This window comes from Gallinula chloropus (genome assembly GCF_964237585.1).
Source record: "Gallinula chloropus genome assembly, chromosome: 2".
Lineage (NCBI taxonomy): Eukaryota > Metazoa > Chordata > Aves > Gruiformes > Rallidae > Gallinula > Gallinula chloropus.
Window position 1 is genome coordinate 163,285,550 of NC_140086.1, and position 14,295 is coordinate 163,299,844.

The 14,295-nt window shown below is 58.7% G+C and overlaps 1 protein-coding gene across 1 annotated transcript in view; it reads right to left on the reverse strand.

Moving 5' to 3' along the window:
* Positions 1-5,275: 5,275 nt before the first annotated feature.
* The window catches only part of MAP4 (microtubule associated protein 4), a gene marked incomplete at its 5' end in the record, with an annotated part of 93,120 nt that continues 84,100 nt past the window's right edge, over positions 5,276-14,295 (reverse strand). Inside the window, 4 exons of the mRNA XM_084260130.1 lie at positions 5,276-5,387; positions 5,710-5,878; positions 8,067-8,179; positions 9,076-9,157. Of these exons, the coding sequence (XP_084116256.1) occupies positions 5,383-5,387; positions 5,710-5,878; positions 8,067-8,179; positions 9,076-9,157 (369 nt within the window). The 3' untranslated portion in view covers positions 5,276-5,382. The remainder of the gene's footprint in view (positions 5,388-5,709; positions 5,879-8,066; positions 8,180-9,075; positions 9,158-14,295) is intronic.

Genomic DNA, 14,295 nt, shown 5'->3' on the forward strand with positions numbered 1-14,295 from the left:
GGGGCTCCCACTGCCTCAAGGCTCCCCCCAGCTGGGTGCCAGCCCAGCACCCCCTTCCATCCCCTCCCCTCCCTGCAGCAAGGCCAGGGCTGCTTCCCAGGGCCCCAGAGCTGCTCCAGCCCCAGCAGAAGGACACGGGGTGCCCCTGTGCCATCGCCTCCTGCCCGACCTTCCCACCCCGCCCCCCCCCCCCCGGCCAGACAAACTCAGCCCGAGCTGCAGAGGAACATGGAGAAGCTTTATTTCACCCCTTTACAATAACAGGAACCACAACATCGAGTCAGGAAATGCTGCTAAGGAGACGACAGTCCCTACGGCCCCGGGTGGGTGAGACAGTGGGGCAGAACCAAACCGGTCAGGAGGGGCTCTGCCCCGGCCCCCCGAGCTGTGGTCTCAGCCCTTGCCCCCCACACTAACCCCCACCCGGCCTTCGCCTCCCTCCCCACACCACCCCTCTCCTTGGGCAGCACCCAGAGGCGCCTGTGCTGCCCCAAACTAACCCCGTGACAGAGTCACACGTCGCGTTTAGCCATTGCTGCACGCTGAGTAAGGAGTGTCATCCCCGCCGTGCAGAGGGGGAAACTGAGGCAGGGAGGTGAAGTGACTGCCTTAGACCACAAAGGGAGCCAAGAGCGGGGATCGGCCCCCCCAGGTCCTGAACCCCCAGCCCTCCTCTCCAGCCACTCCCCCCTCCTTGCCCCCTCCGCACGCTCATTTCCCCAGTCGGTGTTGGGTGGCGGGGGCACTGGAAGCTGCAGGCGATGCCGAGTGCTGGGTGGGACGATCACAGTGGTGCAGGACGGAGTCTCGTGTCTGATCTTTAGACACCAGCTGGCAGCCAGCGAGACTCCTGGGAGAGGGAAGGGTGGGAGGCAAACACTTACTCTAGCTGGCTTCCAGGCAGGGAGGAGGAAGGAGAGATGGAGCGCGCTTCCCGCTGCTGCTCCCACAGCCTCGCCCAGCCCAGCCACAAGCTGCCCCAGCCAGGCCAGTTGGGTGATGTTACCCCCCAGTCTCCCACCAGCTCTGGCCGCTCAGCCTCTGGCAGGGACAGCACCGAGCGTGCGAGTGGCTCAGGAGGGGCTCATCTGTCCCCCCCTTCCAGGCGTGGGGAGGACAGAGGAGCCCCCGTCACCCCCAGGATGTCACCGACATCAAAGCTCCTGCTGCGACCCAAGACAAACATGAGAAATTCTGCCTAAACAACACAAACACACGAGGGTCCCAGAGCCCCCCACCCCTCACACACCGACACGACGCGGGGGGACGACGGCGAGGGTCAGCATAGAAAACTACATTCAGTTTGTGGCCAGGACTCTGACCCCAGGAGGTGTGTGCCAGGGGCAGCAGCGCAGCAGCCGCAGCTCCGGCCTGCCTGACCCACGGACTCGGTTACTTGGATGTACTTTACTGTATAAAAAGCCCCAAAGGAACTGTATATGCCACTGATATGTGGGGATACACACACCAGCAGCCAGGGCTGTGGGGAAGCCTCAGCCTGCCCAAGCACCAGCACCCCCAGCCAGGGAGGGATCCCAGCACCAGCTGGGCATCTCCAACCCAACACTCAACCCTGGGAGCCTTGGGCCATGAGTTTCAGTATGGGCTTTGCTGAGCATCTGGCCTGAGGCAGGAGAGAGCAGAGTCACGAGAGAGCCGGGACCCACGGCGAGGCATCGTGGGACAGGCACACACATTCAAGTCCCATCTCACTCAGACCACAACTCTTCAGGTCCTCCCCCTGCAAGACAATTTGCTACCTTTACCCTAGGCCAAGCCAACAGTGAAACCAGCTCCTTCCCTGCCAGCAGCTCCTCTGCAGGCTTCCCTCACAGTCCCAGCTCACTCCCAGCTTCCCAGACAGGAAACCCAAGTCCTTTCCCACCACGCACGGCGCTCACCCCAGGCCAGCAGATACCTACAGCCGGGTCCTTAAAATAACATTAAAAGAACACAAAAAAGGTCCATGTTAAAACCAAAGCAGGGGGCCTAGCGGAGCCACAGCGCGCTAGCGGAGCCAGAGTGAGTTTGTCAGCTAAACACAGGCACAACGAGTGTCAGAGACAGTGGCACTGGAGCAGGGGGTGGCTGGGCTGTGGTGGGCCCAGCTGCATGAGCCAGGGAAGGTTTGTGCATGGCCAGGCCTGACCAGCCACAGACACTGTCCAGGCCCAAACAGCCGTGGACACTGGACAGACCTGAACTGCCACGGACACTGGCCAAGCCCAAACAGCCACAGACACCGGCCCCAGGCCTGAACAGCCACAGCCACTGGCCCCAAGCAGTCAGTGAGGCCGGTAAAGCGATGGAGGGGTGAGGGGTGGTGTTAAGGCCCCTTGCAGGGCTTTGCGTGTGGTTTGTTTATTTGCAATCTCAGCAGATAAAGTGCAACGTTGCCACTCGCCGTCCTCCTACGGCACCTGAACCCAGACCAGGCCCCGGCTGCATCTCACCCCCAGCCTAAGGCCCGAGCACCCCCAGCCCCACAGGGAGAGGAGCTGGGTGGCTTCCACCTCCTCTTTGGTTCACTACGACTCGCCCGTCCTCGCCGTGCACCAAGGTCCCAGCTCCTTGGCCCAGCCCCTGAGCCTGGAGGTCGCCTCCAGCTGGCGTTCACCTTTGGGGGAGCTCCCCATGAGCACAGCCCCTCTCGCTCTCCAAGCCCTGCCTGCCCTAACCCATCACTACCCCAGGGCAGCACAGCCCCTTCCAAGGGCATCAGCCCCCTCACCTCACGGTCCCTCACCCTCCTCACGTCAAGTTCAAGTGTTGGAAAGAGAATTGAAACAAAACCACCCCGAGCCTGAGAGGCAGGAGCCGGAGCGGCGAATTTAGCAGTAAGAGAAAGAAGGAAGCAGCAGCGAAGGGGCAGTGATATATACCTGGGGGGACATGCAGGGGAGCGCCCGGGAGGGGTTGGTGGGAGTGAGGGTTCAGCACCCCTGTGCAGGGTGGGAGGGCGGCTGCAGCCCCTTCCCCACCTCCAGCCTCTCTCTCTGCAGAGCACAGGGTGGGGTGGGGGGTTAGTGCTGCATCCAGGGCTGCGAGGACAGGGAGCAACCCTGGTCCTTGGGTTGGGATTAGAGGGATGTGCTGGGGAGAGGAGAGGTGGGGATGAGGAGGAGAAGGAGGAGGATGAGGACGAGGATGAGGAGGAAGAGGAAGGAGACACTGGGAGTGTTCTGGGGTATATATAACCGCCCCTTTCAGGTGCAAATCTGCATTTGCTCAAATCCATCTTCAGAGGAAAAAAAAAAGCACTTATGAAACTTAGCAGACGACTTGGATGCAAACTAGTACATTTTAATGCCATTTTTTATTAGAAATCATGCAAACTTTAATATAAAAAATACAAGTGCAATAAGAATCTTTGTGTGTAAATACAGATTCCGGGTTATCGTGTCGTTGTCAGCTTCCCAAAGAAATACTCCCACAAGCAGGAGAAGCTGCAGGCTTCCCTCCGGCCCTCCTTGAGCAGCCCCCCCCTTAGCACAGCCTGGTTCAGGTCACTTTGATCCCAGTGTTTTGTCACTCCACCCTTTTGCTGTTTAATTTGCTTTAAATTAGTTTGACGACCCAAGAACACTTCTTTTTTGTCTTTTTTTTTTTTAAAATTTATTTACATTTCTTTTTCCTTTTTTTTTTATTCTTTCTTTTTCCTTTTCCTTTTGTTTTTTTTCTTGGTTTTTATTACTTTAGTGTCATTCACAATGCACAACGAGGAGCTCACACCTCAGCCGGGGGGACAATCTCCTTCCTTAGCCAGAGCTGAGACTCCCCCCGGCATCGGAAACCCGCGGCCGCTACCCCAACCCCAGGGTTCTGCTTCCCTCCCAACCCTTCGCCGACGCTCGCTATGGTGGGGAGAGGCAGCTCGGGCCTCCTTCCCCACCCCAGCCCTGCTCAGCCTGGCTGTACGGGTCATCCCTACGCCAGCTCTGTCAAGACAACACACACACACACACCACAGACCTGCTCTATTTATTTGCCTCAACACCCGCTGCCCACGTGAACCTGCAACTCCAGCATCCTCCCACTTTTCCCTCCAGACCTCAGGCCCTGGCTGGGAAAAACCATAAATCCCAGTGGGAGTTAATAAATAAACCATCTTTGTCTTGCTAAAGGGCCTGAGCATCGTCCCGTGGGGCTGGCGGCTGGGCCCTCCGGGAGGATTTGCGGAGCATCGCGCCCACCGCAGTCACCGCGGGCGGCAGCTCACCGGTCACAGCGAGTTTTCCTTTAACACATTCCCTGTGCCTTTCATTCCAGACATGGCTTAATCCCATGAGTTTGCTCCATCGTTTTAAAATATCCCAAGAGGGAAAAAGAAAAACCAACTAAAAAAAAAAAACAAAACAACAAAACCCCCCAAAAAACCCCAAACAAACCCCTCCCCCCCCCAAAAAAAAACCCCAAAACAACCCCAAAAAACCAACCCCAAAACAAACCCAACAACAAAGAAGTTACAATTGCTGGATATGTCAGTAGGAAGCCAGCACTGCAGCAGCGGTTAATGTCTCTACTCTCCTACGGTTTGGAAAAGAAGGAAAAGAGGAGAAAGGAAACTCAGCGCGGGGTCGGGACACGGTAAAACCCACCACAGCGGCACGAGGAGGAGAAGGGGGGTCAAGTCAACAGCTAAAACAGCCTAAACGTGGGTGTATATGAGATCTATCGGCATCGAAGGGGACGGGCGGAAACCCAAGCGCAGAAACCCAAGGGGAGAGGGAGGAGGGGGGTGTTATTAAAAGAAAACAGAAGAAAGGAGGAAGACAGGAAGGTCACAGCTTATCCCTGTCAACTCAGGCCTGGCTTATCCCTGTCAACTCAGGCCTGGCTTCAGCCCCAGCGCGCTCCTGCCCAGGCCCGCCGCGCGTCTCCCCACTGCCCAGCACAGGAGACGCAGCCTGGACGCCACCAGCCCCGTCCCCAACACGCGGCGCTCACACTCTGGTGTCCCCCCCACCCCTCAGAGCCGCCGGGCGCGGCGTGGAGAAGGGCGGGAGCGCCAGAACCCGTCACGCCGGGGCAGGGATGAGCTTGGCGGGGGCGAGCGCGGCCGGAGGGACTCGGAGGCGGGTGGAACGCCAGAGGCCGGGTTAAGAGAGCCAAGCTGCGTCCCGCCGGGGAGGGGGCACGCGTGGGACGCCGGGGTGGGGGGCTGGGGTGGGGGGGTCACAAGCCTTGCTGAGGAAGCGCTGCAAGGGGAGCTGGCTGTCGCAGCGGTGGCAGGAGGCGGCTGAGGCCGGGCTCTGGCTGACACGGGTGTGCTACGCCGGGGGGGAGTGCTGCTGGAAGGGTCGGGGGGGTTTGGAGACGACGATTTCCGCTCCGTGGTCTGTCCGAGCCTTGGCCCTCTCACGGAACGTCAGCTTGTGAGATTCAATCTGCAGCGACACAAGGGCAGGTGAGAAGGGGAAGGGGGTGGGAAGAGGGGGAAAAGGGGGGGACAGGGAAAGGGGGGAAGGGGGGGGGGGCGGAAGACGATACCATAATGTCATCATTAGATGCCTGGAAAATAAAAGGCAATTTTCTCAATTAAAAAAAAAGGCATAAAAACCACAACCCCCCACCCCCTGGCAGAGATCCACAGGAAGAAGGTGCTGAGCTGGGAGCGCAGCGCTGGGACCGGGGGGGCGGGTGGCTGCTCTGTGTGGCTGCGGGGTGTCCCCGTGTCCCCCCACCCCTGCACAAGGTCTGGGCACTTACTTGTCTCTTGTATCTGAGTCTCGAAGCTCTGCATTTCCCTTTGGTCGCCCGCGCTGAGGGCAGCGGGCGCTGCGGGCCCCACGCCGTTCTCCCGGCCTGCCCGCGCCGCCGTCGCCTCTCCGTTTTGAGGGGCTGGCGGGACCTGCCCTGGCTCCGCGCTCCCCTCAGCCTACAATGAGATAACGGGGTGGGGAGGACGACAGGGACCAGTCAATAGAGGATGGGGGTGCTGGGGGGGGGTGAAGGGTGGGTTCTCCCCCCGTCTCTGCGCCCTCCCCAGCTGCTGAGATGTGGGGGGGGGTTGGAAGCGGGAGGCGGCCCCTCTGCTCCCCCAGGACGTCACCATTCTGAGCAGCTTTGCAGGTCCTCACAGCGCTCTGGTCCCCGTGGACCCATCAGCCCCACGCTGCTCCATCCAAGCGTGGGCGCCGTGTCCCAGACCACGGGGTCAGGAGCTCAGCACCCACTCCCCAAACACACACCTGTTCCGCCCTGGTGACCAGGGACACCATGGCAAAGGCAGCCCAAGGCATCTGAGGGACTGGAGCAGGAGTCAGAAGCACCCAGGTGCTTTGGGATCACCGTGGTGAAGCAGCCTCCAGTGCCCAGGGACATGTTTACACACCAGGACCCAGCACACTGCTGGTCCCAGGCCAGGAAAGCCAAGTTCAGACCGTCTCACTGGGCTGCAGACTGGGAACACAGTGTTTAGAGAAGACCCTGTCCTGGTCTGTTCTACCACAGCTGGTCATCCCACCTGGAGTCACCAGCCTCTACTAGCCTTGGAGAAGAGCTAAGTTTAGAGAAAAGCCAAGTCCTACCACAGGTAGAGACGAACCAAGTCCTACCACTGCTAGAGATGAACCAAGTCCTACCATAATTAGAGAAGAGCCCAGTCCCACCACCGTGAGAGAAGAGCCAAGTCCTAGTACCTTGAGAGGAAAACCAAGCCCTACAATAATTAATTAAGGAACAGCCAAGTTCTACCATCACTATTAGAGAAGAACCAAGCCCTCCAGCTGTGAGAGAAGAACCAAGCCACACTACCATGAAAGAGGACCCAAGCCCTACCACGATTAGAGAAGATCCAAGTTCTACCACCACTAGAGAAGAGCCAGGTCTTACCACCAGTAGAGAAGAACCAAGTCCTACCACTGTGAGAGAAGAGCCAAGTCCTACTACCTTGAGAGAAGAACCAAGCCCTGCTACCATTAGAGAAGAGCCTACCACCACTAGAGAAGAGTGATGGGAGCCTGCCAAGAGCAACACGGAGTCTCTTGGAGAGACATCCAGACACCACCAGGCCTGGCAACCCAAGATGTCATCGTGCTGGAGCAGCCCAGCTCCGTGAGGGACCGACGCACCCACCCAGGACACCCCCTCGCTGCCACACTCAGCAGGGGGATCACCTGGATCCCACCCAGCAGCTCCCCCAGCTCCTTTCTGCTTCTCACCAAGTCCCAGTTGAACACAAGGACTGGAGACAGGGGAGTCCTGTTGTGTCCCCAGCACATATCCCAGTGGTGGCCACCGGCCTGGTGTTACCGGGGACAATCCAGCACGTGCTACATCACCAGTGGGTTCTGCTGCACCATCAGCTCCTTGGGACAGGGATTTCTTCCATGTTCACACTGGTTTTAACTCAATAACCCAACCAACTGGACTCACGACCCTTCCACCACACAAAGTGTGCTCCAGTGAAGCAACACAGGGCTGGCTGAGGGGGTTTCTGCTCCCCCACGTGCCTCCACTGCTGTGGGAGCGTGGCGTGGCCTCCTCCACTGCCAGAGCCACTGGAGCCTTCTGAAGCAGCAGTGATGTTTCACATAAAAGCCCCAGTACCAGTGGCACCACTGTAACTGGAACCCCCCCAGCTCCTCTCTAATCCTTACGGAGTGGGATGGGACAGGCCCGGCCTGCGTGGGGGTAACCAGTCTCCTGTAGTGCTGCTGGGGGCAGGTCATGCTCTTGGGGTGAGAGGAGCAGAACCACAGCAGCAGGAGGGCAGCAATCCTCCCCTGTCTCTCTCAACAAGGGGATGGGTGGGCTCAGCACCCCGGAGCTGCACGGTGCCACCCCCAGCACCCAGCTCTCCAACCCCACCGGCTCTACTGGGGGTTAAAGAGAAGTAAGAACAAAACAGGGGGGGTTGGAAAAGGCCAGAAGCAGCTTCTCTGATGGGCTTGGAGCTTCTGGAGCGAGCTGGGCTCTGAGCAGGTGCAGCACCAGCCCTCTGAGGAGCACCCAGCGATGGCTGTCCAAAGCTGGGGGTGGAAAAGCAGCACCCACCAGCAGCAGGACAAGGAGAACCCCCACGTTCACACCCTGCCCCCTGTGCCAGGGCTGGTGACACCCACCTTCACGGTTCCTCCTGCTGGCAAGTGTCCCACGTTGTCCAGAGAACCCACTTTGGCTTGAGCCTTCTCCTTGAAGTTCAGCTTCTGGTTCTCAATTTTGACATCTCCTCCCCCTAGAAGGTGGTTTTGTAGGAGTGAGTTTACTAACAGCTCCGGCCCCGTCCCACCCAAGGAACCTCTGGGGACCCAACACACCTCAGAGGAGGGGCAGGACCCAGTCCTACATTTACCTTCTGGCTTAAGAACCAGCAGGACCAACGCTGGTGATCAGCACCCCTGTGGGTCAGGCAACACTGCAAGCAAGCAGGGCTGCACAGCAAAGCCTGGGAGGTGCCCTCAGGGTGGGGACTCCACACATCCCAACACATGGGCTGGGAGACACCCATGGACTGGGAGATACCCATGGACTGGGAGATACCCATGGACTGGGAGACACCCATGGACTGGGAGATACCCATGGGCCAGGAGATAACTCACAGACTGGAAGATAATCCCAGGAGACCACAGAGTCCCCAGGCTGGAAAAGCCCTTTGAGCCCATCAAGTCCAACCATTCCCATCCTGTGCTGACCCAGCTCCCTGAGCACCTCATCTCCCCTCTGTTCAACACCCCCAGGGCTGGGGACTCAGCCCCCTCCCTGGGCAGCCTGTGCCACAGCCCCACAGCTCTGCCAGGGAAGAACTTTGCCCTCCCAGCTGAGCTGACCCTGCCCTGGGGCAGCTTGAGCCCATTGCCCCTCCTCCCACCTCCTGTCCCCTGATTGAAGAGACCATCACCCACCTCTCTGCACCCCATGAAATCCCAAAAATCACTGAGACACCAGGCAGTACTTCCAGCAGCACTCACAGAAAGCCCTCCAAGTGTTCCAGTCTCCAGCCAGGACTGTTTTTAAACCACCTGCAGTATCTGGTGGTTGGACTCAAGCTCTGGAGGTCCCCTCCAGCCCCTCCAACTCTGTAAGAGTCTGTGGATCTGCTGCCAAACCATGAGGAAACGGTGGAATTCCTACCTGGCTTGTGCTTGATGTTGGCTTTGGAGCCACACTTGGAGGACACCTTGGACAGGTCAACCTTCTTGTTCTGGATCTGCACCTGAAGAGGCAAAAAGACACCACTCAACTCAAAGGAACATCTCCTGTGGATCTGGAGGCCAAGGGGCCACCCCACCCGTCACGCTCAACGAACCCACAGCCCTGTCCTACTGAGGTGGGTTCCCAGGCACTGGGTGAAGGCTGCAGTCAGCTTCAGTGTAAGGCAAAGTCCTGTGCCTGACAGAAATCCAGCCCACCTAAAGCCAACAGATGGGCAGTGACCAGGAAGAGGAGGCTCCATGGCACATCCATGGAATACAAAAGCCCTTGGGAGCGGGATCAAAACAGAGCTGATCCCAGCCACGCTCCCCAGCCCACACCAGCTCTGAGCAGCTCCAGACTATGACCAGGACAGATGTCACCTCGTGGTTCTGCTCAGCTCCTCTCTCCCATGGGACCAGGGACACACCACTGGCTCTGACTCTTTCTCTCCACCATGGGTGACCCACACCTATCACCAGGTCTGTGCCCCCCACTGTAAACAGGACCCCAAGGAGGGATCACCATGCCCAGGTGGAACACGCTGCTCAAAGCAGCTCTCCTCCTCCAAGGCAAAACAGGGGGAGTGGGGCAGCTCTGCCCCAGTGTCACCTCCCCTGACATGTCCCTCAAACCTCTGAGGGACAGTAGAAGTGTGATGATGCAGCCATGAGGTCTGGGGACACGGCTCAGTGATGGAGCTTCTTCCAAGTCACCAGGCCAGACAGCCTGGTGTGGTGTTTGGGGCATCAGTCTGGAGTTGGGGAGAGGTGTCTTCCCTGGGGCAGGACAAAGGTGGAGTCAAAATGTCAGCTTTTAGGGCTTTTCACTCAAAAAGTATTTCATCTCCAACAGCTGGACTGAGCACATCACACAGAGCCCCAATTCCAACACCTCCACACCTCCTCCTGCAGCTCCAGGGGGTGGAAAGCTCCTCTGTTCCAGGATGAACTTCCTGGAGATCTTCCATTTCATACAAAGGATGATTTATCCTGAAGGAACCTCTGGCCATCTGCTCTAACCCCTGCCAGGCTGCCATCAGAACTGCCTGTGGGCACAAAATGGGGGGTTTAAGGGGATCCCCAACTCATCGTGTCAGCAGCCACCAGCTGGCACCAAAGGTTCTGCTCCAGATCCCCATTTCCTTCTGGATGTGGCAAGAGCTCCTTCGCTTACCAGCTGCTCTGAAAGCTTATTGAGCCCTGTCAGGAGAAGCTGCAGAGCATCCTGAGCAGCAGGAATCCAACAGGGACTTGGGAAGAGGGACAAGCCAAAGCCCTGAGGAGCCAAAGCCCTGATGCCTGGCTTGGCAGGACAGCACAGTTCATAGAATCCCAGACTGGTCTGTGTTGGGAGGGACCCCAAGGGTCCCAGAGCTCCAGCCCCCTGCCACAGGCAGGGCCACCAACCTCCAGGCCTGGAGCTACACAAGGGTGCCCAGGGCCCCAGCCAACCTGGCCTGGAACACCCCCAGGGAAGGGGCACCCACCCCCTCTCTGGGCAGCCCCTTCCAGCCCCTCCCCACTCTCTCTGCACAGAACTTCCCCCCAGTCTCTCCTCTCCCCCTTCCCTCCTCCAGCTTCACTCCAGCCCCTTGTCCTGCCAGTCTCTGCCCTTCCCAAGAGCTGATTCCCCTCCTGTTCCTGGGGTCCCTTCAGGGACGGGGAGGCTGCACTGAGGTCCCCCCACAGCCTTCTCTTCTCCAGGCTGACCCAGCCCAGCTCCCTCAGCCTCTCTCCCTAGGGGAGCTGCTCCAGCCCTCTGAGCATCTCTGGGGCTCCTCTGACCCCTCTCCAGGGGGTTCAGCCTCCTGCTATGCTGCTCCACGTCCACCAACCCTGATGCCAGACACTCAGAAAAGGTGAGAGCACAGCTACTGCCTTCAGTATTCCTGGGGGCTGCTTGTAAAGTTACTACAGCTTCCATCAAAGCTACTACATCTTCCATCACGAGTACACGTTTGCTGGGAACTGGAGGAGAACGGAACTGGTTTCACAGAGCACACTTCACTTTGGCCACCAGTTAGGGCAGGCAGACCCAGTCACAGCTCCCCCTGCTTCCATCTGGGGATCCAAGTGATTTCACCCAGAGGGAAGCGTGCTTCCAGGAGGATTTCTAAGAGTAGTGGGTTTGAGGTTGCAACAGGAGAGCCGGTGAAAGGCTTGGGGGGTTTGCATTTACAGAGCCAAACAGCCAGAGGTAACCTTCAGGCCTGCAAGCTCGATGTGGAGGCTCAGATGGGAAGAGGGATCCTCACCCCTTTGAGGATTTCCTACCTCTGACCACTCCTGGACCCATCTCAGCAGGTCAAGCCCCAAGGCAGAGAAGCATCTGCACGTTCCCTGTGGAACCTTCCACAACACACACGCTACTCACGCTCCGTAAAACCCACCTCAGCTGCTGGGGAACATCCTGAAGCTTTTGCCCAGGAAACCAAACTCCACCTGTGTCTAGAGATTTCTGGCTAATATAACATGAGTAGGGACCTCATCTACTGCTTTGGAACGTGTCCTCCTGGGTATCTGCTTGGGGAGAAGTTATCTCTGGGGATGGAAGGCAGAAGGGGTGCCCAAACGGAGCGTGTCAGCGAGGAACCACCCCACTGAGGCAGGACACCCATGGCTTCTACCAGAGCAACCCTCAAGCTGCCTCATAACTCACCACTACCCACAGCTCTTGTCCACAGGGTTCCTAAAAGCCTTTACTGAAGCAACAGACCAGAACAAGAGCCCCTCCAGACATCCCAGTGTGGCTCCAGAGGCCGATGTCAGGAAGCTGTCTATGAGAAGAGATCATCACAACCATGGGAATGAGAAAAGATCTGGGAAGGGGACACCAGGATCAGTGTCCCAGCGGGAGTGGGCAGGTATAAAAATGAATACAAGGAAGCCAGAGTGGCCACTGGGTCTTGTCTGCTCACAGGGGGTGCTGGGTTTGGGCGCTGGCTGGCTGGATTACAGCCTGGGGGGGATGATCTGGGACCTGGAAACAAGCAGTTTGGTCTCTGTTCTTGAAGCAAAATGCTTCAGGAGTTGAGCAATGAGAAAAAAGTGTGGTGGAAACAGGAGAGTGTGGAAGGGGAGAAGGAGAAAGCAGGCAATGGTTGGATATAGAGCCGGGAATGACCCTGGGACAGGCAGGAAAGAGGGAAGGACAGGTCACTGGGAGGAAGAAGAGTTCACTAATGAAGTTGCTCAAGCAAGATCTTTTAAATCACATTCCTGTTGGCCTCAAAAGAAAGGAAAGAGAAGTATGTGTGGGACTCCTTGTCCAGCAGAAGGCTACACGAGGTGGGAGTGGTGAAACTCAAGTGCTTAAAGCTTATAAATCTCAGCCCCTTTAGGCACATGAACAGGGATGGTACAACAGCTGCTCTGGAGCTGCAGGGCCAGAGGGACTTCTGCCACAAAGCCAGGGTCAAACCACCACACCCAAGTGCGGATAGAGCCTCTGCTCCAGATGGGGTGAGCAAGCCAGAGGAGACAGGCCACAGGAACAGAAACACCCACTGCTTAAAAATACCACGTTATTGTGAGGGCACCTGACACCATGGTCCTGACATCAGAATTTCTGCCCATACACACATGGAATTCTCCTGCATGAGCATTTCTATGGGAAGCTCCATACACACACGTACAGACTCACTGCATCCCAGACTGGGCTGGGTGGGCAGGGACCTTCTGAGGCCACTGAATCCCACCCTGCAGCGAGCAGGGACATCTTCACTAGAGCAGGTCGCTCAGAGCCCCATCCACCCTGACCTTGGGTGTCTCCAGGGATGGGGCCTCCCCCACCTCTCTGGGCACCCTGGGCCAGGGTCTCCCCACCCACCCTCCCTCCCTCAGAGGGAAGAGCTTCTCCCTCAGGTCTCCTCTGGCCCTGCCCTGCTGGAGTTGAACCCATGGCCCCTCGTCCTGGCGCTCCGTGCCCTGGGGAACAGTTCTTCCCAGCTTTCCTACAGGCACCTCTCAGGGGCTGGAAGGGGCTCTGAGGGCCCCCCCAGCCTCCTCTGCTCCAGGCAGAGCCAGCCCAGCTCTCAGAGGGGCTGTTTCCTACCCTGAGCACTGCACAGCGCAAGGACGCCAGGAGTTTCCCTGGCACTGGGTGCAGGGAAACCATTGCAAGACGTGATCCCTGGCAGCACCGTGGGCTGGGGGCAGAGGGGCTGCAGAGCTGCCCGGTGGAAAAGGCCCTGGGGTGTCAGGCGATGGCTGCTGGGTGTGAGCCGGCACGGTGCCTGGGGGACAGAGGCAGCCGACTGCATCCCGGCTGGTGTCAGCAGTGGTGTGGCTGGCAGGACTGGGGTGGGGAGTGTCCCCCGGCCTGGGCACTGGGGAGACCCCCCCTTGAGCACCGGGGTCGGGTTTGGGCCCCTCACCACAAGGAGGATGGGGAGGGGCTGGGGAAGGGGGATGGAGCAGGGAAGGGGCTGGAGCTCGAGGCTGCCGGGAGCAGCTGAGGGCCCCGGGGCTGGGGCTGGAGAGGAGGAGGCTGAGGGGAGACCTGCTGGCTCTCTGCAGCTCCCTGGGAGGAGGGGGCAGCCGGGGGGTCGGGCTCTTCTGCCACAGGACGAGCTCCAGAACCAGAGGAAACGGCCTCGAGTTGTGTGGGGGGAGGTTTGTGCTGGAGATGGGGGCAAAGGGCTTCCCCAGAGGGGTGTCAGTCCCTGGCACAGGCTGCATGGGATGGGGAGTCTCCATCCCCAGGGGGTCAGAGCACGGGCATAGGTGGCACTGCAGGACAGGGGACAGTGGGCACGGAGGGGCTGGGCTGGCAGTTGGGCTCCATGGTCTCAGAGGGCTTTCCCAACCTTTGGGATTCTCTGATCTCTCCTCAGGAACTCGGCGTATTTAACCACCACCCGAAAAAGCTCCCTCGGGCCTAAGGCCTGGGGCGTCTCATTGCACCACCCACTCCCAGTATTCCCACAGGCTCCCTGGCACGAAGAGCTGAGCACCAGGCTGGCGGTGCCATGTGGAGCTGCCCTCATGGAAACCAGCCCCCCGAGCCTGAGTCATGGCTGTGAAGCCCCATTGCCTGGCGAGTTAACCTGGGGGGGTGTTGCCAGACACTGTCAGGCCGCAACACTCCGAACAGGCCGCAACACTCCGAACCGAGCACACCGACAAGATTAACCTTCTATTTTAACAAGCTCAACTC